At 47.5% G+C, this 24,220-nt stretch overlaps 1 protein-coding gene across 1 annotated transcript; it reads right to left on the bottom strand.

Annotated features, from left to right (window-relative positions):
• Positions 1–4,749: 4,749 nt before the first annotated feature.
• LOC8052290 (methanethiol oxidase) lies at positions 4,750–24,220 on the bottom strand. Its single transcript, XM_029982643.4, has 11 exons — positions 23,955–24,220; positions 19,691–19,854; positions 18,800–18,985; positions 15,250–15,367; positions 14,619–14,804; positions 12,526–12,707; positions 11,248–11,326; positions 10,438–10,559; positions 8,392–8,457; positions 6,442–6,587; positions 4,750–5,038 (listed from the first exon to the last, which is right to left on the bottom strand). Exons 1-11 carry the CDS (start codon positions 23,959–23,961, stop codon positions 4,876–4,878), a joined length of 1,419 nt encoding a protein of 472 aa, XP_029838503.2. The 5' UTR covers positions 23,962–24,220; the 3' UTR covers positions 4,750–4,875.

Genomic DNA, 24,220 nt, shown 5'->3' with positions numbered 1-24,220 from the left:
CATGACTGTAGTCTACAAGTCAGGCCGCAAGCACAGCGACGCCGACTGCTTGTCCAGGGCCCCTGTCGAAACACCTTACGGCAGCAGCGACGACAATGACGACGAGTGCTTCCTAGGAGCAGTGACCAACGACGACCTGGCACGACGTCAACGAAACGATCCTGAGCTGCGCGCATTAATTCAGCACCTGGAAGGGCGCGGGAGTACCGTGCCCCGTGTTTTCTCACGAACCCTGCCGACCTTCGCCATTCGACAAGGTGTACTCTGCAAAGAGAACTTTGGGGACAGTAACTCGCCGTGGCTGCTGGTAATCTTGAGTGACCTTCGAGAGGAGATCTTCCAAGCCTGCCACGACGACCCGACGTCCGGACACCTTGGTTACAGCCAGACACTGGCCCGTATTTGTGAAAAGTATTACTGGCCCAAGCTCCCCAAGACCGTCCACCTATACACGCGATCATGCCACGAGTGCCAGCGACGCAAGAAACCTCCAACGAGGCCGGCCGGACTCCTGCAGCCCATTTCTCCTCCAACTGCACCCTTCCAGCAGATCCGAATGGATCTACTTGGTCCTTTTCCGCCTTTGACGTCGGGGAACCGCTGGATCATCGTCGCCACAGATTATCTCACACGGTACGCCGAAACGAAAGCTCTTCCTTCGGGGACTGCTGTGGAAGTTGCTAAGTTTTTCATTGAGTCCATCGTCCTCCGGCACGGCGCGCCAGAAGTTCTGATTACAGATCGCGGATCATCGTTCATGGCACAGCTGACCCAAGAAATCCTCCGACTCAGTCACACCAGCCACCGTCGTACAACTGCGTACCACCCGCAGACCAACGGGCTGACAGAGCGACTCAACAAGACAATCGCCGATATGATCTCCATGTACGTCAACGTAGAGCACAAGACGTGGGACGAGGTGCTGCCCTACGTCACGTTCGCCTACAATACGGCGGTTCAAAAGACCACTGGATTCACACCCTTCCAGCTGGTACATGGTCGGAAAGTAACGACCATGCTAGACGCGATGCTGCCCCATGAGCCAACTGACACTGAGAGCGACGACGCCCAGGTGGTTGCTCAACGGGCCGAAGAAGTCCGCCAGCTCGCCCGACTCCTGATTCAAGACCAGCAGCGCGTCGACGCGGGCCGCTACAACCTTCGTCGCAGGGACGTCCACTTCCAGCCCGGAGACAGGGTGTGGGTATGGACGCCCATCCGCCGCCGCGGCCTCAGTGAGAAACTGCTGAAACGGTACTTTGGACCATACAAGGTACTTCGTCGCCTCGGCGAGCTGAACTACGAGGTGATGCCCGACGGAACACGAACATCGTCACGCCGCCCACCACGACCTGAGGTCGTCCACGTCGTGCGCCTGAAGCCGTACTACGCCCGATAGGACTGTGGATCTTATGTGTTTCAAATGACTCTTTAGTTTGCCGTTCTTTTTATGTGCTTTGTTTTGTTTTGTGTTGCATCGGGGCGATGCACTTTTAAAGGGGGGAGTAATGCCGCGCGCAGGGGTCACGGACTTCTAGAACTTTCTCGTTTATTCTTGCTCCGGACATAACTTCTATCGTTTATCCCCGCTTATGTTGTCCTAGAAAGTGCGTGTTCATTCTCGCCCCGAGCGCGCTACGCTCGAACCTTCTCCGCCGAATCTTCGAGGTAGTGACTTACTCTAGATAAGACGCTGCTCGCGACCTTGTCGAGTCAGTTTTCGCCCGAGCGTTCGACTCTGCTCTTTCGCCGACTTCGACACCCGTGACGCTCTGCTGTTATCTTTTGGTTTCTTTTTTTTATGTTTGGGCACAAGTTCGCCCTATTAAACGTTTAGTTCCTTCAGTTAATCGCCGCCTCATCACTTGTCCTTTGTGGCAATATAATGATCGCGGTAACATCATAAAATATTCGCCTTCGAGCACCGCGTAGAAGCTTCGATATTCCTACTTTAGTGTGTTTCTCCCATAGATTTGCGTGTGTTGCCTGGTGTCAAGCTGTGACCGCCGGTGGTACCACCGACGGGCTCCCGATCCGCGATCCAGCCTAATGCAATAGAGATCGATGGTCCCATAAGCCCCTTTCCTGGCTACGCCTCTGCCTTGAGTCGATCTTTGTTCTTTTGCATTTTTTGCGCTGCCGTCGTCTTGATTGCTCAAGGTTTGCGCTCTCTGGTCCGAGTAGTCCCGGCATGGCTACAGTGTACTGGAATAGGGGTATTGTTTGGACCGGCGCGACTCGACGATGGGAACTTGTGATGCTGTGCGTGTAGACAACAATCGCGGCGCTGCAGTCGACAGGGCACCAGAAAGTCGCTGCAATCCGCACGCGCCTTTGCACGTGCCATCGCACGTGCGCGTGAACGCGGTGCACGCGCACAACCACCACCATACTGCCCTTACTGTTGATGCGCCGTCTCACGCGAGCCGCTCCAGTCCCAACACTACCCCGCGCCGCAGTGGCTCGTCGCCCCTGTGAGGCAGACCAAGTTCTAGGCTGTATAAACACACACACAACCCAATTTTTTTGGCGGTGAGCAATGTTTGTAGCAGAGCGTCGGAAGAGAACGTAAACAAAACCGAAAAGCGGGAAATAACGATATTTTAGGCGAAGCGAAAACGTAATCGAAACGTTATTTAATCATTTGTTTCAGAGTGAAACCAAAAACATTTTCTTACTAGTATTCGAGAGGAAAGCTCAGGTATTTCAGTATCTTCTGGTCTTCAGAGGAACCAGAAGATGCCATCGAAGTGTTCCTCCAGAGAAAAGAAGCTGAGGCTGGCGCGCACCCTCATTTGACAAGTGAGCTAGGCCCACTGAACATACCTCAAAATGTTGGATAAGGAGCCACGGCTTCGAAGAACCACGGATGTATTATAATTTTTGAAAGAACGAAAGGAACGCCAATCGGAACTGTACACTTTAACGCAAGGAGCCTATGGTATATCATCCACACAGGTCAGCGTAAAGTTGGCATTCTCAGCGTTCAAGTTCATTTTATCGGAACAGGTCTCGCATTCGCACTTGAAGATGTGTTGCTTCTGAGATCATGCTCAGTGCCTCGGGCCGTTCTTCTTCGCAGTGCCTTGTAGCCAGATTCTCTCATTTTCTATCGTTACAATAAGAGCATACTTGCTCTAACTTTTTAATCACCTACTCTTTGATCAACTTCGGTTTCGTCTTGAATTTTAGTTTCAAATTTTCTTCGCACGCGAACACTTTTTTTTTTTTCCGGAGCGGAATTTGAACGTGACGTTTTTTCTATAAAACAAAATTAAAACCAGAGCAAAAAAAAAAAAAGTTTAGTTCTGACACCCGGGTTTTCAGCGGTCGACGAGGTATCGTCGGATGTTTATGTTGTCTGCCAGGTGATTATAAGGCAGGAGTCCGTCACGTGGCACCACTCAAGTTTAAAGTGATTGGCCTTTTCTGTCCAGAGGTAAAAAATGTGAACGTCTACAGAAGCCGGAGAGCTGCGAGAGAAAGAGTTTTTGGTATGGAATTGAGCGCTTCACCGCGCATAATGATTTCCTAATCCCAAACTTGGTACAAATACTTATATCTGCAGTTTAAAACTAAATGTTGCCAAATGAACCTTCAATAACATCACCAATTGCGATGTATCACATCACGCCATCTGACGTCACCAATGCTCCGTACACATCTATGCGTGTATGTAAACGAGGCGGGTTCTTACCGGGACTCAAGCGTAATCCGACCTGGTCCCGATTCGTCGGGGGTTATGTTTAGAGTTCTTAATTCCCGTCAATGTGGGCGCGAAAATATGGAGGAAGTTTCAAGATGCCCCGCCATGCAGAATTAAGACAGTTTTGTAAAAGCTGGAAAACACTTATGCGATGCGCGGCAGCAACCTTAATCATATGTAGGCGTCACCACTTTCCCCGGAAAGAACTAAACAATAAAATAAATATTGCACGAAATAATTCAGCGTTCTAGGAGCTCGAAGAAGGGATTGCGAAAATTCAGCATTCAAAACATCGCGTCGCAATACTGCTGAACTGAATGAAGCATGGGAGTGCATGCGAGATGGCAAACTCATCTAAACACCGATACCAAGAAAACGTACTCATAGAAAGACGTACCTGCACGTATACATACCGTCTGTCAGCGATTTTCTTTACGAGTCTTCCTAGATTTCTATTGGACTTCAGTTACGGTTGCGCGCGCGCGTGATTCAATTTATTTGTGTACGCACCCTGGTGCCACAAAAGAATACGACTCAACCAGCGCTTAAAGTCGCTTATTGTGGCTAGAGTGATTAGCTGAGGACTCCGTTGCGGTGTCATCTGCTCCGTGGTCGAACGTGTAGATGAAGTAAAATTTCGAGTCCCCATGAAGTAATTTAGATAACGCAACTAAGACTTGTTTTTATATGAATGATACTTTAAGATTGTCAAGTAAATTTGTCAGGGCATGAACCGAGTCAAGCCACTTTATATTTTACTCTCTTTACATCACGCAATTTGGGCAATATTAAATATTTGATTTTTAATTAGAAGCACGATCCTTCCGGGAAAGAAATCAGTTCGCAAGAGCATTGGGAGGGCAGGGCCGCTTAAACCTGTGATAGTATAATGACAACACTTCCGTCTCCCCGCAACCCCCCCAAGAATCACGAAACAAGACTGAACAGACGAACGCGCACATCGTCTCCACCCCTCCAGCAGCCTTCGTATTTTCTCTGCTTAATTCAAAATGGGATAATCTCAAGCAATCGAACATTCCAAATATTGCAAAACAACATTTATTACCAAGAAAACTTAACGTACAAGAAACGTTTCGTTAGCTGCCTTTAAAAGGCAGGCGGCAGAACGTTTGCGTGACGAGACGCCGCACATTCGACTTGAGACGAGTTCAGGTCCAGATGTCTGACGTGGAGTCGCCGCCGGGGAACCTGAGCTCGTGCGCGAGCACGGGCCCTTCTGGCTCATCCCCGAAGTCGACCAGGAAGTGCTCGTCCACGGTCAAACCACCCACTTTGTTGTCCACGTCGATTCGCAGCATCATGGCGCCGTTCCTGTGAAAACAACGGCGCAGTTAAAAAAGAGCCCTAGCCACACGAAAGCAGGATAACAACCTTTGCTTCGCCAGCTCCGAAAAAAGAGGGGATGTTGTAGCGGGGAAGAAAGAGCCATACGGCACAACATTGTTAAGGAATAACTCCATGGAGCGATTATGCGACGATTTAACCGACGAACTTCGCCCGGCTGTTCGCTTGACGCGCGGTGCAACAACCACTGTTCTGACACACGAGCAGAGAAAAGTCGGGCGTGCAAAATTCGACGCACTTTGCGCGCCACAAAGTCCAGCCTTGAAAGTGAAAACGACATTGGCAACAGTGCTTGTAATAGGGATAGCTGGTGGTTCTTTACGCTTTAAGTAAACTGCGCCGTCGAGGATTACGAAGAATACTGGGACTAGGAAGCCGACACAAATAGTTCTTCACAGCTCGGTCTAAAGATGAAGGTAAGTTTTTGATGCAAAGCAAAAGCAACAAGTTCTGCAGACGTGGTTGATGCTCGTATACAAGCACAGTCCTATTCAGAAAAAAAACGGGAGAGGGGAACCGGTGATAGTGCTACGCCACACCCTGCACGCAATATTTAAAAACTTACAAGTAGCAAGTACGCAACGTAGGTTCGATTTCGATCAGCTCGTTTCAAGATTAATCTGCAAATCTGCGCTCGCTGGACAATGAAAAGGTTCAAGCAATAAATGATAATAAAGGGAGAAGCTGCGTGCCATGCTGCAAATTAAAACGATGTGGGACACAAGGACTTTCCACGTGTTTGAAAATGAGTGCACACACACGTGGTTTAACAACAGAACTGATATGTCCTATCGACAGGACAAACAAATACCTGGATCCCCACGCTGGTGTCAAGTTCACACAGAGGAAAAAAGCTCAAATTGACGCAGTCTCTTATATAGCCTACTGAAGAGAACAAAAAAGCCCTTTTCTATGAGGCAAGGCTTGAAAACTTTCAACTTAGACAACTCGCTTCAATTACCAGAAATTAATTTTCCATGTGATGAACCTAAAGGTAAAATATGTATATTAGGCAAACTTTGTTTCCAGCGAGATTAGTTTAACAAGATAACAGTTGCAAAACTAGATACTCTTCAAAAGAAACGCAGAACCTATGTCAAAAGTAAACATCTCCGACATACGGTTAGGAAAAGGTGAATTAATACAACAAGCGTGACTGAGGTCATTTACCCTAGATACACCGACACACGTAACTACAGCTATGCTGACCCAAATCAGCGTAACGTTGCGCAAGAGTGTAGTATGGCTATAGGCGCCCGTGTGGTCGCACATCTTGAACGCCCACCACAGCGCGGCACGCGCAAAACTTCTGAAATAACTGACCGAGAATACAAGTGGCGAACGGGAAGAGTGTTGCAGTTTGCACTCACTCGTAGAGCTCCGGGTAGAACTGCTTGTCCCAGGCGCTGTACAGCGAAGTGGTGGCGTACAGCCTCTTCCCGTCCAGGCTGAGCTGCAGCATTTGCGCCGAACCACGCACGGGCTTGCCCTGGATGACGCGACGCGGGGGCTGCTCCTGGAAGACGTGCGAAGCAAAACACGATGCACAAACCGAAAGCTTGTTTTAACACCTCTACCTGAAACCTTGCGCGGGGGAGACACATTTTCCGGGCTGCAGTCCGTAGTGCAAGCAATTGTGCAGCGTATACGATACCAAAATAACGAGAATTTGAAACCTAGAGGTTGAAAGGAAGAATTCGCCACGTTCGCTTGCTCATAATCATGCTCCACGGCAATGAGCAAGAAGAGTGAACTATTGAAACATTTTAAGCGGAACCCGGCATACCGTAGCCACCAGAACAGCAGGGTGACCTTTCCGCCAACAACTTTGCGTCTAGTTCGAGCGTGCACGCAGAGATAAGGCACGATTGAAAAAGAAAAAAAGACGCCGGAGGCCCTACTTATCAGATTCGACGAGACGTTCAATGGTGCGTTTAAAACAAGCCCAGTTGAAGCTAGAAACAATTGAGTTTATAAAACACCTGCGAAGTCGAGTAACAACGATCTTATACCCGTGGTTTGGCCAATCGTGGAAAGCGGACCACAGCGACTCTTTTGGTCGTGCAGTTTGCTATCAACTTTTAAGCCCGATGATGCACAGTAAGATTCTGTTTGCAATGCAGAGTACGGCAGCTTGTGCCACAATTATAATGTAATTAAATGCAAAGGTGCAAGCGAGCTGGACAAGAATGACGAATATAATCCCTGGAGAAGGGGAACACAAGATGTTTGTCCTTTGTCCCTCTTGTTCCCCTTCTCCAGTGATTATTTTCGCCATTGTGCCACAACTTTCGCTGCAGGGGTGACATTGCAAATTGGAAAGCGCAAGTGAAATCGCATAAAGTTGAATCGGGCACAACAGGGGCCCCACCAAATTTATCAACTTGGAACCTTAGAGGCCCGGCAATCGCGGTGAACTGAAACGTTCACACAATAGAGGCTGTTTTCAAAGTTCGTACGGGAAAAGAACAAGTAATTACGAGCAGGCTGGTAAAAGGCCTGAACAGCTGGGTGAACACTGCAGGTCGGTAGGGATGACGGTCCTTCAAAGGACTTGATAGGAAAAGGTATATACATTTCATGACACTAGACAGACATCTTACACAGGTCCTCACATTTCGCAACTCTTCGTTCCGGCTCCAAGCCGAACCTTTGGCATACCGGTGTCATCGTTAACGAAGTCAATGAACGGTTCAGTTACACAAAATTGAGGGTGACAACAGAACGAAGCGACGGTATGAAACAATACTAAATATAACTGGCAACGTTGCCTTAATGTTGCGGCGTCCCAGGGACTAGGAAGGGGGCACAAAATAAATACTTCTCCCAAGAACGTGATCGAAACCAAGTTGAGCTGTTCCAGCCTGCCTTGCGCGCGGGCGAATGCCCCCGAATGTAGATGCGCGGAATCTCGTCCGACAGAAGTGTAAAGGTGTTGTCGAAACGACCACACGACCGTTCGACAAGAGCCCCATCGCCAAATTGAGTCCCGTTTCGGCGAGATCTGGCCGTGTCCGGTCATTGCGTAAAACAATGACCTAGGCCGGAACATCGCCGCATGCCAGGTGACAGCTGAAATACATCGCGTATACGGCTTGGTTAGCCGTCGGAAAGTACGAAATTTGCACGATACAACCCGTGCGATCCTTCCTATTACATCCGTACCAATCAGTTTTTTTTTTTTTCGCGAAAGCCAGTTCTAGTGCCAATAGAGCCATCAAACGGTCGCCGCGTTATTACTAAATTAAACGAAAACTAGCTAGCCTAGGGGAATAACCTGCAACGGCGATTTCAACGACAGTCTATCCGATCAAACATACCGAGAGTTCGTCATCGTGGATCACCGTGACTGGACCTCCCTTGTAGATGGACCCGCCGGTGAACACCTGTAAAGAGTCAGTTTTCAAAGTGAGCCAACCATAGAAAGTAATAAACAAACCACTCAACCGGAACCAAACCGTAAACCGGGGCCAAACTTATTTTAAGCCGGACCGGAACCGAACCGAAATCTTTGCAGTCATCTTTAAATTGAACCGGAACTGAACCGTAAAAAATGTTAACGGGAAGCGGTTTAAAACGGTCGATGGTACTTCTCTGTGAAGTACCACAAAATATTTCAGAAAAAAATATTGGCAGCTTAATTTCTATGCATGGATGAAATCGTAATATACAGAATATCAATGCAAAAGCGCCACGAACACCTACAATTTTCGATGCATTGACAGTGTAATCGTGTGGGAAATGGTCACGGTGTCAAGATATGCTGTCAAGTCATGTCACGTGGCCCCGAGACGTCACGGGACTCACTGCGCGAAGTCGTATAAATTGAGAACATCAATAGACTCATTAGCGTTGTTGACACCGTGACATAACATGAAACCCGACTTCGCACCGCCGGTCACGTGACACCATGACATCGATGGTCATGAGCCCGTACACATAGACCTACTAATGTGTACGGGAGAGATACCTGAAAAAATGCCCTAGTGGCCCCAAAGGGACAGCGGAACGTTGGCAGCAGTTTTCAGTTTCACATGACTGGTGTATAAGTTTTTCCTAACTTCGACCATATCTGTATCTCGCTGAAACTTCAGTTTCCAAGTGCTAAATAGAAATAAATTTACTCATAACAAGTAACAATTGCCGATGCAGGGATGGGCAGTATTTCAAATACAAGTATTTGAAATACGTATTTCAAATACTCTATTTTGCATTTGTATTTAATTACAAAATGGGTAATGTATTTGATGTGTGTATTTAAATACTAAAACGTGGGTATTTCAAATACAATTGTAATTAAATACGATTTTGTGGGCGAAAATACATTCTCAAATTTATTGTCACTGTCCAGGGCAGGAAGACAACTACGTTCTGCACCGAATGCAGTGCATCTCAATCAAGCACAAGCGTTTAGTGACTGTAATTACGGTGCTAGTTCAGGGCAAGAATAGTGACGAAATCGACGTCCACAGGCAGACTGGCTAAACAAGTGCCTGTCACAACTTGTGATGCTTTCCAGCCCGATTACCATCTATATTTTTGCCTGGAACATTCTAAGTGCGCGGGTCGTTCAGATTTTCGTAACAGGTGCGAGTTGCAACAATAAAAATTCTCTAGCTAGTGCTGCGCGTCTTGGTCGTCTCGTTTCTTTGTTTGTCTATACCAAAATGTAATTGACAAAAAAGTTGCTTGGAGCTCTACTTTTTTCACGTATTACGTCCAAGCCGATTACATTTTTTTTTTTTTGTGATTATATTTCTATTACGTTACTAGAGCCTCGCACTCTAACTCCCGTGTGTGTAATGCAAAATTAAAATGAGATACCCAGAAACCCGTTGCAGATGCCCGGAGGTCACTGACGCACATTTTGAGGAATGTATTTGGAAAAGTATTTGGAGGAGACCAAATACATTTGGTTATATTTGCGTCTTGTATTTAAATGCTTTTCTGGAAATGTAATTAGATTTGTAATTAAATACTTTCTTGGCGAAGTATTTTGCATTTGTATTTTGATACATATTTGCATGTATTTTGCCCATCCCTGTGCCGATGTAACTGCGCCAAATTGAAGAGGGAGGTCATCAGGAATTAAATAGGTGCGTGGTAGAACTACGACCACTACGCACGCAGAGTGAGAAAGTCACCAGTTAAGCAATTGCAACGAGCGTAAAATACCACTTTATTTTATTTAACAGAAAATAAATTAGCAAGGATGATACTTATTGGCAAATTGAATTGACGGGCAGGTTGCCAACTAGAAATCCAAACAGCGAGGTTACGCCGGTTTTTCTTATATAAGAAAATGTTCACGCAATGTTTGCCGTTCCTTAGCGCTACGCGAAGAAACACAATAGCAACCACTTCACCTGCCCGACGAGCTTGGGGTGTCTCGTGTCCGAGATGTCGTACTGGCGGACATCGCCATGGATCCAACAAGCGATGTAGAGGAAGCGGTCGTCCAGGGAAATCAGGATGTCCGTGATTACGGCTGGTGGCGAGGGAAGAACAAGTGGAATGAATCCAATCTGTTTATTTATATTTGACATGTCAATCTAAGCTACAGTACGCACGCACATGGGGAGTATTCTCTGGTGGACATAGCTGTGTACAAGGCTTTGAGAGTGCCGACGGCGAGCTGCATCGAGTTTTATTGCAACGTGCATTCGACACCGTCAAGACCGTCGACAGCGCTCTCAAATGTGAAGTCCAGTGAATTTCATACATAAAATCGATCAGAAGTAGTCGATGTCTTTGTCAGAGCGCCTAAACTTTGACTGTGCGACAGTATTGTTTTGAGAAGCAGAAATAAAAACGCGCAATGATTCCCCTAGATGTACCGCCACGACAGCAAGCGAATGTACTGGTTGTTAGGCGCCTTGCTACGTCCGATCGACGCAGGGAAATCGGACAGCGAGCGGCGCCTACCAAGCTTTGCATTGCAGTTAGTGGTGAATGATGAACGGCAGACACAATATTTGAACGACACTTGGGAGTGATAAAGTTATACACGCGATCACAAGAATTGGACAAAAACAGTAATGAGACAAAATCTACGACGAACGAGAACGCATTAGTCACAGCGACCCCGAGGTCGCGGGAAGTAAACACGGATTGTCTCTGCTGTCTGAAATAAGATCCGGGCACCGAGAAGGGGGGAAATCCCATCTTGCACTTACCGGGCATCTCGTCCAAAAGCCAGCCTTGCACTTTCTTTGGGGGAATCGTGATAACCTTCTCGGCGTCCCAGCATCCATCCTAGGTGAAAACAAAAGAGAATAACATGAGCGCTATGTTTACAAAGAGGGAAGATCTACTAAAGGCTGCCATTCTTAAAGCAGCAGAAAACGATACAATGTATTTATATAATAAAAAAAATAAAGCGGCGCCAAACCAGCAACTTTGGGTTGTGAAAAGAGAGCAAAGCTGTGTTTCCGTTTGGAATTAATCTTTCAGGTCTGGAAATTGCGAAGTCAGAAACGTGATTCACATAAAATCATGCAAAACCTACTAAGAGATGTCGGTGTTCAGACACCGCAGCAGTGGAAGTTATTCGGACAACGTGCGCTTCTGACAAGTCCCGTTGATTCCAGAAAATCGCAGATGTGGTGCAGGCGACCCGAGTTAGCGCATCAATCCAACGTCGATCACCGGTGGTCGATGGTTTTTAAGCGCCATCAAGAAATTAAATTTAGTGCGGAGAGTTATGTTTCACAATCCCGCGGATAGTCGAAGAACTGTAGCTTCGTTTCAACGTAGGTGTGAGCATTACCACAAGCCGTTGGACTGTCAAATAGCCCTAAGAACAGTGGTTGCACCCATCCAACACGGCTAAATGCTTGCACCAATCGTCGTAACAAAGATGGCATCGACTTAATTCAGGTGTACTGTGGCATATTTTTAGAGCTCTGTAAACACTAAGTTGTGTTACGTGTCGCTTAACAGATGCTTGTCGGTAATCATCCCCACTATTTCCAATGCTGTCCTTGGAAAGTCGTGGAAAGTGAACGTGCCATCGATTCGCGTTTCCTCTGTGGTTGGCTTAGCTGCCGATAGCACACACACCATGCACTTAAAGCTGCTCCATTGGCTCCAGTGATTCACGTACCGTCACATCAAAAATCGAGTGTGAAACTGAGTATAAGCAAACTGCATACCTGCAGCGCGAACTATTACTCTAGCGTAGTGGAAACCCCGCGACGAAAAAAACGTGTGCGCATTGGGACGGCGACTCTGTCACGCAGCGCCGAGGGCGAAGGCTGCGCCGAGAAACCGACTTCGCCGACAGAGAGGAAACGGCCGTCTCCGCTGTCTCGGAAAGAGTATACTCGACGATAGGCGGCAGCAGCCACCCCTCCCAATTCGGAGGGCAATTCGAGCTCCGGAGTATAAATATAAGCAAGCCCAGCTTTAACGCTTTTCTTCGCATTAATGTCTGCGTCTTCGAGAAGACTCACCGCGGTTTTGAAGAAGCGCCAGACCGTGCTGCCAATGGCGCAGCCCACGAAACCCTCGGAAGCGGCGGGATTGTGCAGGAAGCGAACCTCCAGGGGCATCAGGCCCTCCATGCCAAGATCAATCGTCTTCTGGATGCTCAACTTTGGCCAATCCCAGACGACCAGGCTCGTCCCGTATTTGCCTTTGACACGGAGGAAAGACAAATGAACCGACGGAAACAAGTCTGAGGCAACCGACAACGGGATTCCACCAACACGAAAATTACGGGGTTTTTCTTGAATGCGAATGTTTCGCACGCTTGCCGCAAACAAAACACCAAAAAATTAAAAAAAACGTGCTTGTGATTTTTTTTTTATTTACAACCGGGAGTAATACATTTGCATTGGTTAGTGTCAATGCTCAGTAGCTGAAAGGGAAACTCAAGACTTCCTGTATTCGAGGGGGAAAAAACGTAAATTCGCATTTTGCCTTTAGGACCACAAATATCATCGAGATTTTTTTCAATTTGGTGCACGAAGGCTCCAGATATTTTTTCTTTTTCTTTTTTTCTTTTTTTTTTAAGTACCGTTGAAGTTTCCTTTCTGGAGAGTGACGTCCCATACAGAGTTCTCGGAATCTCCGCTCTCGCGCATCTTCAGCGCCTAACAAAGCTATGTATACGCACTCTTTTCATTCTAAGTCAGAAAAGACGTCACAACTGGCATCAGTGCGAGGAAAAATTTCGCACGCGCTGTCCACAAGAGCGACACGCGTTTGGCGGCCAAACGATATGCGTACGACTAACGACTGGTGGGATGGTTGTCGTGTTTTCTTGCGTTTAGTTACGTCTTCGGGAAAAACTAACGTGATATTCAGATTGACACGATAAAAATGCTCTACAATTCACCTCAAACTTTTTTTTTTCAACAACCTCTATAGCTCTTTTTCGAACTATACATTCGAGTGTAGGAATGTAGTCAGTAGAGTCGGGCTTGCGGTCTTCACCTGCAATATCCGAATCTTCGCGAGTGCTTGCATTTTGGTTGGATTGGTAATGGCGCCAACAGTTGGGAAATTTTATTGTTATACCGGACTCGCAAAGTATCTATATGTTCACCCAGTTCTATAAAGACAGAGGAGCAAGTACGTTTGTAACACGGAATATGTTATATGACGTGAATTTATAAAAGAGCGTCCCGAAGAAACTGCTTCACAGTCGCCAACTTCCACGGCCAAATAGAGCAGAACAAGTCACCATAGTTTGACTCATGTACATTGTAAAGATTGCCATAAGTAGAATATACGAGTCAGCCCATTTCACACCGAGTCCCTGCTACAGCCTTAGAGATAAGAAAAAATTTTCATCTTCCTCCTCCTGTCAATTGAACATCTTCCCTGTCTCTTAAATACGCGTGACCTCGATTTAGAAGCGTTCAATTAAGACAAAGGCGTTGCCGCTTTAGGCAATACCTTGTAATTGCTGCAAGGCCGAAACAATCCGACTCAAAGGTCGTGAAGAAATGGATTAAATGGGAGGCACGAGCACTGTTGAAAACGCCATGACTTTGTGCTTCTGACTGTTCTTCGACCGAGGAATAACATTTTCAAGCAGGTTTATGGAAGACAAATGAAGGAGCAGTAGGTCGTGTTTCTACGAGGCGCTTATGCGCCAAGAGCATGCCTTAAAATAGAAAGAGAAAATACAGCCAGCAGCATTCATGAATAGCTAATGCAAACAGGCGCTACTTGACGTTTCCACAAGCTCAACTAAAGGGAACAAACTAAAAAAAAAACATTAGCGCATTTCTACAAGCAGGCACGCATCAACAATAAAATAGCAAGTACACAGAAACATTCCTCGTTTCCGACACCAAGAACCCTTCGAGCGCGCAACTTTTTATTCAGGCTGCATTGTAACGAAATAACGGTAACATTGAAAAAAAACAAAAACAAAAACACCTGCGTGACTGAACTGCACGACTACATAGCGGCTTATGTGAACCTGCATACGCATTAATATTACCAGAACACATCAGCGCAGGAATTTACAAGTGTAGAAACTAAAAGCAGGAACATCTATGTAGCCGGAGCGGCTGCTGAAGAAAACTCTCACCGGCTGCTATGTCCGCGACATCGAATCCCTTCTTGAAGGCGGACGGGGCGCCCCATTGGCTGCTGATCATCACGTCGTGCCTGGGTTGGTACCAGTAGTCGTAGCCGAAGTCTGCGTATTGGCACTCATTTTTGTAGACCGCAGGAAGCATCTTGAATGTGCCGCCTTCCAAGATAAAGAAGCCACCTGGCGTGAAGTGAGAAAGGAGAGGTCCGCGTGAAGACACGAACGCTTGTAACGAACACCCAGGGTAACCGCCACTTAACTGGAAATCCTGTCATTGATAGCGTATCACTGAAGAAAAGGTTATGAACGTGACTACTTCAAAGGAGACTTGGAAAAAAAATCTGAAAATTGTGTTTACAAACATGTGAGGATCTTGTTCAATAAATACTCTTATACTAAAAGAAGCTGGTCATCGAAACAATTCATCGAAAGCACGGCTTCATTTCAAAGATGCAAGCCTGGAATGAGTAAAATGAAGCACAAGGACGGCCTTGTCCTCTCGAGTGTGTCTAGACACCAAGGTTACGGTGACATTTAGTTTAGGTCAAGGAATCTGTTCAAAATCAGAGACCAGTGCTCTAGCAATGTCTTGCCAACTACGGAGGGCCTGAACTGTGTGGTTTACCTTTGCCATTGCCTTGGGGGTCTCCCATAGTGCTGATCATGATGTTCCCATTTGCCAGACAGTGCGGCGTGTGAGGCGTGGCAAGGCCTAGCTTGTGCATTTCTTCGGGCTCCAGGACCTGGTCGAGACGTAGAACCGAATGTCAACGAACTAGGTCATCCGGCGAGAAGTACACAACTAACTCGCCAAACGCGAACATTGAGGGTCGAATAATTAGGTCAGAAATATACAAAATAAGTTTAGAAAAATACTGCCCAGTTAGCAAGCGAACAAAGAGCACGTAGGTTGCCAAAAACGTCCACGACCTCCGGGTTGCATGTAAATAAAATAGGCCTGGCTGCTCCGTAAGTGCACTGCCACTCTGCCATGCTTCGAACTGGAAACTAAGGAGGGTCGCGGTAGGAGGAGTTGGGAACATATTCCTTGGGTGCACACCGGACACAAGGTTTCGGACACTGGCGCGCAGAAAACTGCTTTTTCAACCAATGGTCTCGCTGGAGCTGTGTTCCGGTTTTCAGCAGCAGGCTGGAGCAAGTGCTTAAGAAGGGGGGCCTTCAGAGAGGTAAGGTTGGGGGGGGGGGGGGGGGGGGGGCAAAAGGGAAACGGCAAAGCAGCCATTGAAACTAGGGGGAATAAAATGGCCACGGTACTTTGTTGAACTTTCACTTTCATGCGGGGAGCAATTTAGCTAGCTGCTCCGACAGTGTAATCTGCCTGTAGAGCTGACCAGGTGGCGCCACCACTCTTTACATACCAGAGCCATCTCGCTCATGCTGGTCGCTAAATGGGCTGAACGCGACGCAACAGGTATTCTGAATAATTAGCCCCGGAGGCTCATCGGCTCTTTACACTAAAGTGCGATGAAAAGTGCAAGTAAATCGACCACAGCAACAGACGTCCATATATGGACCTGTCCAACGGACCGATGTGGTAAGAGCCAAATAAAATAGACCTTCGAATATGCCGTCTAAAATAATCGCACAATTAAGGACAAAAACATCAAAGGTGGGAACCTATAGATACCTCGCTTCACAACAGTCCTTAGATTGTCCTTATACCTGGTCTGGAAGAACAATAGGGGATATGATCGGATGTCATAAAGATTCCTTAGCGAGTCCCGGAGCCCCGAGGGCTCCAGTGTAAATGAAGTTAAACTTTGAGAAGTACCAGAGCAAGCGACATGGAAAGTGTAAGAGCAAGAGACTTGGGTGCAAATTCAGAGCAAATACAGCATACACAAACACGCAGGGAGGTAAGAACAGTTTAAATTGGGAAACGATAAGAGAGAAACCAAGACAGGGACATTTAATGGTATATGGGTTAGTTGAAATTCATCTTAAGACTGAGAAACACTGGCCATCCTGATTACGCATGGGGAAAATGCAATAGTAAAGAAGGAAACAAGGAGGCGGGATTGGAGAGTTAGAAACAAATGCAAATCGGCATAGAGTCAAGAAACAAAATGGAGGGGCTTTAGCAGGTGCTTGGATTTGCGTAGCTTTGGGCAGCAGAAAATGAAGAAGAGAACAGTAAAACGGTATAATGCATGTCAAAGGACGCTATTGAACTAGAACATCACTAAGCAATTATCCTAAGGGACATGAATGCCCATTTAGTGGACCTGCGCGGGAAGACCGATTCAACAGAAAACTCGCTACTGGAGAACTGTGGACTGTGAACTGGAGAACTCACCAGTGGACGATAGTTCGGTTGTTTGAGCTATCTGACAAAAAAATGGGAAAGGGTAGAACGGAGAATTCCAACGGGCACGCGAAGTTGTGCAGACCGTATACCAATAGAGTTGATAAAACAGTTAGGACCCAAGTCTAAGGAAGCATTTGTTATGTTGCTAGTTGAGCTCAGGAGGATGGTTTAAGCAAACTGTTTAATACGTAACATACGTGATCAGAGCAGCGGCTATGGCGATTGCTCGTCAGTTCCAAGCGCAACAGCGCGTGCCACCTCCTGCGAGGGTGCTCGCTGGATGTCCTCTTCTAGGATCAGAAAGCCTCATGACATCATAACAGCATTAAGGAAAGCAGCGAGTAGATTCTGGAAGGCAACTGCTCTGGAACACTGAAGACTAAGCTAAACTCTGCCAACTAATGGTAGTGAGAGGGAAAGGACGGTGGGAGAGGAGAAAAATGAACGTAACGCTGGCGAGGAGAGGAGGAAACTCCCTCTCGCCAGCGTTAAATCCGCTTCTTCCTCTCCCACCTTCCTTTCCCTCACCCAGCCTTAACCTTCAGCATACTATAGGAGCTACAAACTGGTTTCTGAAAAGAAAGGAGGTCTGAGGATAATTCAATCAACACTGTACTGAGGTGGGGTAGAGGAAGAGAGTAGACCACTCTGGTTAGCATTCTTAGAGTTTCAATGAGTTCGGATTAACGAGGCTACAGAATGAACATGCAAAATGGTGCCTGGTAAGAACAGAAATGCAGCTGTAATGAAATATATAACATTGGAACATATACAGGTGTGAGGTGGTGAGGGAGATCTGGGAAGGAGTTGGGTTTCCGAGCCTGACAGCAAATGCTGTTTAACAAGGCCAGAAATGAAGCAACGTGGAGTAGGTAGATTGGCTCTGGGAACACAGGGTAAAACGCCAAACCAAGGGGTACAGGGAGATGTGGGACAGTCCTCATTCGAGGGTAGGGAAGCCAGCAGGAAGGTGAACTGAGGATAGGCAAGAGAAATAGATGCAGAATGATGGGCACGAAGAGGGGTTTAGCTATTTACGTATGAGAAGTGGCGATACAAAACTGAGAAAGCGCACTAGAGAACTTTATATGGGTAATAGCAGGGAGGTGGATGGGAAGGGCACTAGTAAGGAGCCCATCTTCGACAATTCTATAGAGGGAGCTCCACGTTGTTCGAGGCGTGGACGGGAGCGTTGCGGACTAAGACAGAGCTAGACACCAGGAAGTAGATACGATATGTGGATCTTGTGGAGCAGAGGAAGACTGATAAGGACTCGATACTTCACCCGAAAGGAGATTCATCCTGTAGTATCCTAGGAGGCGAGCACTTTTAACAAACGCACGGGAATTTAAGGACATCAAGGGGAAAATAAACACGGGGAAGGTGGAGATAACCAGAAGAGATCTTACTGGTGGCACATGTCGACAGCATTAATATTTTGTTATTGCCTTTCGGGCGACCTGTCGGGAGGAAGGTATGGGCACCCGGTTACACGGAGTCGCCCCCGTCGCACGGATTGTATATAGTTTAAGAATTAACCTATATACAGGACGGTTTTAAGCTTTACAATTATGCCAGTGTCATTTCGGCGAGGAGGCGTGGATGAAATTGAAATGCAGTTTATCGCTTATCCATGGAAATAAAATTCATTCAAAATACCCGCCCGTTTTAACAGCACGCATTCCCAGCAGACTTCACCTCCCGCCGTCCAGTCTCGTCAACACTCCGAGCAGAACATCGACATTGTACATACAACCACGTTTGACAGTCACCAAAACGTAGCGCCTCGTGTTGAGAGTCGGACATTCCCCTGCTCCACCCAAAACATCTGAACAAATGCGCGTACCTTCTTAAGCTTGGGCTTTCTGAGGTCATCCTTTAGGTCAACAACGTAGACGCGGTCGCTGTTCAGGGCTGGGAGGATCAGCTTGTCCCTACGCTTGTTGGGACAGCCCAGGCAGCTGCTGCACGTGTTCCAGTTCATGTGGTGAAGCTCGTCGCCTTTGTGGGGCATCGGCAGCCGGTAGATGACCTGCAACGTGAACCATCGTCGGTGAAACCAGAGGCAGTCCTTGGAGGTTTCTGAACTGTAGAAGTTATCAGAGAAACAGCCAAGGAGGCGGCTCAATTTTAATGTTCAGTTCTTTCATACCATCAGACAGCTTTGGAGACAAAGCCTTGAAATTTATGTTTTAAAATAAGAAGATTTACACGGAGCCATAATTTGCAAGTCTTTTAAAGGTGCGACCATTGATACAAGCTCAATTGGACTGGTTTAATAAAGCTAACAAACCAAGACGATAAAAACATTTCACAATCAGTAATGAAAATTGGTAGCAGGTTCAACATCAGTCGGAGGGTGTGAAATGAAAACGCACAGAGACTGCGTCTGACAGGAACACTGACGAAGGGTCATCCGGGGCCTAATTGACTAAAGCGTATAGTCGTAAAACTACTTAAATGTGAAGCGTGCGAAAGCGAGGCTTTTTATAAAAATAAAGACCGGCGACAGTTTTTTTTTTTTAACCACTCGGAAACGTCGTGTACGTGCGCAAACACATTGCTGAAAAAAAAAACTGCAACATTCGGGAAAGATTTAGGACCAAAGCAGTGCACCAGGAAGAACAAAACATTTTTAAAAAACCGTGAAATTAGATGCCTGCTAAGCTTCCAAAAGTGACGAACTATTGCTGTTAGCATCGTAGAAGACCTTTAAAGGATGCGGATGAGCCCATACCTTGCAGCAGTCTGAGCATTTCGGTTCCACAGAAATGACGGCTAGGTAGTCTGGCCGATCCTTGGATGGTACGATGCAGGGAACGTAGATTAGTTTCTCCCTTGGGCTTTTGGTCATGGCATCCAGCGGCGTAGGGTAACCGACGGGGCATTCGTCCTCGCAGTCTGAAAGAGGAAAACAATTGCACTCAGAAACGTGTGAAGGAAAACGCCAATAACTACAGTGGGGTGGATATAACACTGAAGATCGGCTGAATTGTGTTGCGCTTACGTATGTTTAAACAGCGGGAAGCTATTATCCCAGATAACCTTTGGTGCCTCCAGCCTAGATGATCTCTAATAATTGTGATAATATTCCCGAAACAAACGGTGTAGGCGTAATGCACCAGTGGCGACATTCAGGACGTCCTCAGTTGTCTTGATCTAAAGCAATGGGGTGCAAAGGAATGCGCACTGGGCAAAACAAGCGACAGAGTAGTGCGATGCCCAAGTGATAGGGAAAGAAATTAGTTTTGAGGGGTCAAAAAGGCGGTATTTTACACAATGCCGGACGCAAAAAGCTCACTTGGCGTGTAACGAAAAGTATGTCGAATATACCCGAGACTGGGGCAGAAATGAACATAGAAGTCAAAGGAACAGAAAGGGACAGGACGACGTCTTAAACTCAACTATTAGGTTTATTTAGTCCTCCTTATATAGCCCACAATCAGCCACCACCAACACAAAGGGGCAACTCTAACCAGTTCAAACGCCAAACGTGGGCTATATAAGGAGGAGGACTAAATAAACCTGATAGCCGAGTTTAAGACGTCGTCCTGTCCCTTTTTGTTCTTTTCGACTTTTATGTTCATTTCTGCCCTAGTATCAGGTATATTCAACATGGTTAACATTCGCCAGCTCGCCTGCACCCTTACTATTTCATCTCTGTAACTAAACACTGAGATAAGGTTTTAAATCATACCTCGAACCGAGAAACAGCGGACACAAAAGCGGCGTCAAAAGCTGAAGTCACCGAGCCTTTTTAACAAGCTTGTAATTGCACGGGCGTACCCGCACGAGCAGAAGCATGGCGGCGGTCAACACCCCCCCCCCCCCCCCCGCCCCCTCCCCTACTTGCAGAATCGTCTATAGCGTCCTATTCTGCCTAACGGTCGAAAACTATACCAAAGTGGGGAAAAAATGACGCCAGAAACACCGGAGCGTCATGCTGTCGGATGTCGCGATCCAGGTGGTCGGTCGTAGTAATCCCGGCAAAAAAGAGCCAACGCGAATGTCGTTGTCGTCCCGGCGACAGTCTGGCTGCCGAAACGTCGGTGGACTGTCAAGCTGTAGAGCTTGAACTGCGGCAGAACAGGCGTCTGCCACATGCATCACCGCTGCTCCTGCGACACCGCCAGGATGGCGGCCGGCGATAACACGACTCTCATGAAGTCCTCAGGCGGAAATCGAGGGAGCAGTTTTTGGACGCGGTGATCGCACCATCCGGAGACGCGTTCCAGGCTCTATACTATTAGCGGGAAAAGTTTCCGGTCGCGCCCCCTTATGCTTCCCATTCGTAATGCCATGGCCAGGATTTGCTTCGCCATGACGTCGCGAGTTGTGAAAGTGCAAGTTCAACGGTGTACGTGATGTACTGTACTACAAGGACCACAACAGAATTGCTCGTGGTCAGCACATGCTCGGCTGCAAAACTTTGTGGCAATGACCCGATTTCCGTCGATGAAACCAAAATGTCGAGCTGGGCTAGTCGTGGAAGGCAGGCAGCAGCGACACTTACGATCGCGTACGTCGCTAATGCACTGTTGGCAAGCACTTCATTTCAACTAGTTAACATACTACAACTCGCGCTTAGGACACCAGCAGGTATTTGGAGTCACTTGGTCAAACCATGCAGTTGCAAGTGCTGGCGTCTGCAGCAATGTTTAAACAAAATTGATTGTGTTGCACTGTTCAAGTGCGATCGTGATAACTCCCCTGGAGAAGCAAGTAAAGCGGCTGCTATAATCCCCTTCCCGAGACTATCCACTCGGATAAAATCCCCTTTTCAAATCAACGGTTCAAAATGTACGGGCAGAAAATGAGTACCACATTATGCGCCAGCGAAAGCACTCGCTAGAAAGACTCGGGATCGCTCAAAAGTTCATAGAACACAAACGCGTTTCTTCGAGAAGCCTCGCAGACATGATTTTAAGTAAGGTGAATAGAAGACGATCTCGCCAATCAGTTTAGCTACGCTGCCGGTGCAGTGATTCAGAGAGGAACTTCTTCGAGTACCTCGCAGCGACTCGCGTGCAAGCACGAGACGGCACGAGCAGTTTCCGGCAGTGCCACCTGTACTGTCGTGAATAGACCTTTCGCTAAATTACCCAACCATCGAGGTTGGGTAATTGGCGGCGTGCCGCATGGCTCAGGTTGGACCCGACTAGTGGGCGGGCGACAGAAAGATACCTCGATTCAACCTAAAGGCCGGTGCACATATCCGCGTTGGTTGCGTTCGCATGCAACCGAAAGGACCATAACGCCAAAGTCATCGGGATATGTGTTCGCCGTACCATAGCCAGGCAGATCGCCACGAGATGCGGCCGCTGAAAGTGAAAAGGTAGACGGGGCGCGCAGACAAGAGGCATGTAACCACACTTGTCCCGAGCGATGGAATGTCCGCTCGTGCTCCTCGCGTTCCTCGGGCTACCGCTTCTTTTCTAATCGGGTTTGAAAACCATGTTTCGGGTCCTCGTCATAGCAAAAGCTGTGCACGCCAAACGCAAACATATCGAGGGGCTTTACTCCCGATTTTACCCTGCCTCGGACTACGCAATAATACAGTGGTAAAGGTATGTGGAGATAGGCGTGAATGACAAGTTGATGGCATGCACAATGTGAAAGACGCTTATATTTGCGGGGAACGCTTTCAATACGATGCTCCATAGCGATCGTGGCGCGACTGGTTCAGAACGACCCTTTCGAAGCTTTGAATGGACCGTAATGGCGGATTTCCATGGCAGCGGAGACGAATCAGCCAATCACATTGCGGGGTTCGGGCGTCCGTATGCGAGTATCCGGTTTTGGCCTGGCTAACAGAAGTAAGGCAATGGGGCTACTATCTCAATATCCAGTGCATAAGATTGCCCACGGTGAACAGCAAACTGGAACATGGCGTTAATTGGATGCGCCCCATTCTCTAGCATGACGTTTCTTTTAGTACACGGCTTCATCTACATTGCTGCTGCACGACGATCGAAACTTGCTCTGATAAAATGCAAGTTCATTGAAAGCCAAACCGACGAGATTGAGTTATTTTACGGTTCACAAAGCAAGGCAGTTACCGCTTTGAAACTGAGCGCTATACCAGGAAATAACAGCGGCATACTCCACTGCGAACACCATACAGCTGCAAGGCTACGCCAGCATGTGACAGAAGGTTGTCCTATCACATGTTGGGCCGCATTTACATCTAGAACAGTTGAACTCACTGCGCCTACAATGACAATCATGAGACTTATGTTATAATCATTTAGCAAAGCGCTTTGTGACCGGTGCTATTTCAAGCAACAGTGCATAAATGCAGCTTTCTTCGATTTCCAAAACGACGAACACGCGCGTGGTGGGCAGCGATTCTGAACACTCACACGGCGTTTCATGACACTTGCACAATAAAGGACTAATGGAGGTTGCCATTTCAAGCGTTGGCTCGTACAAATCGCGCGGACATCGTATGCTTTCTAAAGCGACCGCGCGCGTAACAGGTTAGGTTGTTTGCGGTACAGTGTCTTTGCGGCTTCCGAATCGCAAGATTGGAATGGCGGAATGTGGAAACTTCACGTCGACAATATACGAATGAACAGCAAAGAAGAAGACGAGGACAAAGCGAATAGACAGATACGAGACAACTTCTCCCCGCTTTTTCCTCGTCGATAAACAAACTTGCTCGCACCGTCTCAACAACCTATCGTCCGTCGAAAGCAACCGCTAAGAAGTCGAGCATTTCTACTTTCCACAAACGTTCTGCATTCTGGTCTTGTCTCTGCCGTGGACGTAAATGGCGAAGGTACGTGAAAACCCTGTCCACTCAGCCGACAAGCCCAGTTTAAACGTGCCCCGCATTAACGAACGCCACTCTGCAATAGGCGAGCGAAGATCCGCCCCCCTGCAAGCAAGCTTTCAAAAGCAAACGCCTTGCTGCACGACTACCGGCATACTTCAACGCCGCTTCGCAACAACCACTTTTCAAACTCCGTCGCTGGACGCGCCAGATATCACAGACTTACCTCCCATGGCGTCCTACCAGCTGTCCTTCCGGAGGTCGTAAAAAAAGCAGGCGTCGAGAATCACAATTGCGTCCGATATCAGCTATCGGCGGCAGCTACGAGCGTTCTGAGAGATGGGCCGTCCAGGCAAGCGATAATATAGGCGGCAAGTGGCAATCGTAAGGACAGGCGTAGCCGCCAGAGCGCGCTCACCCTTTCACCGTAGGCAACCAAGGCCGCCCTTTTGTTACGACATTCCTTTCGGCCGCCGGATGCCGCTCGCTACT

The sequence above is a fragment of the Ixodes scapularis genome, unplaced genomic scaffold (assembly GCF_016920785.2).
Source record: "Ixodes scapularis isolate PalLabHiFi unplaced genomic scaffold, ASM1692078v2 PGA_scaffold0__279_contigs__length_252992795, whole genome shotgun sequence".
NCBI lineage: Eukaryota > Metazoa > Arthropoda > Arachnida > Ixodida > Ixodidae > Ixodes > Ixodes scapularis.
This window is presented reverse-complemented; position numbering and strand designations above follow the sequence as displayed.

Coding starts and splice junctions, on each gene's coding strand:
- LOC8052290 (XM_029982643.4), bottom strand. Junction 18,986..19,690: donor AATGCTCAGACTGCTGCAAG/GTATGGGCTCAT, acceptor TTCACGTTGCAG/GTCATCTACCGGCTGCCGAT. Junction 8,458..10,437: donor ACCCCAAGCTCGTCGGGCAG/GTGAAGTGGTTG, acceptor GACTCTTTACAG/GTGTTCACCGGCGGGTCCAT.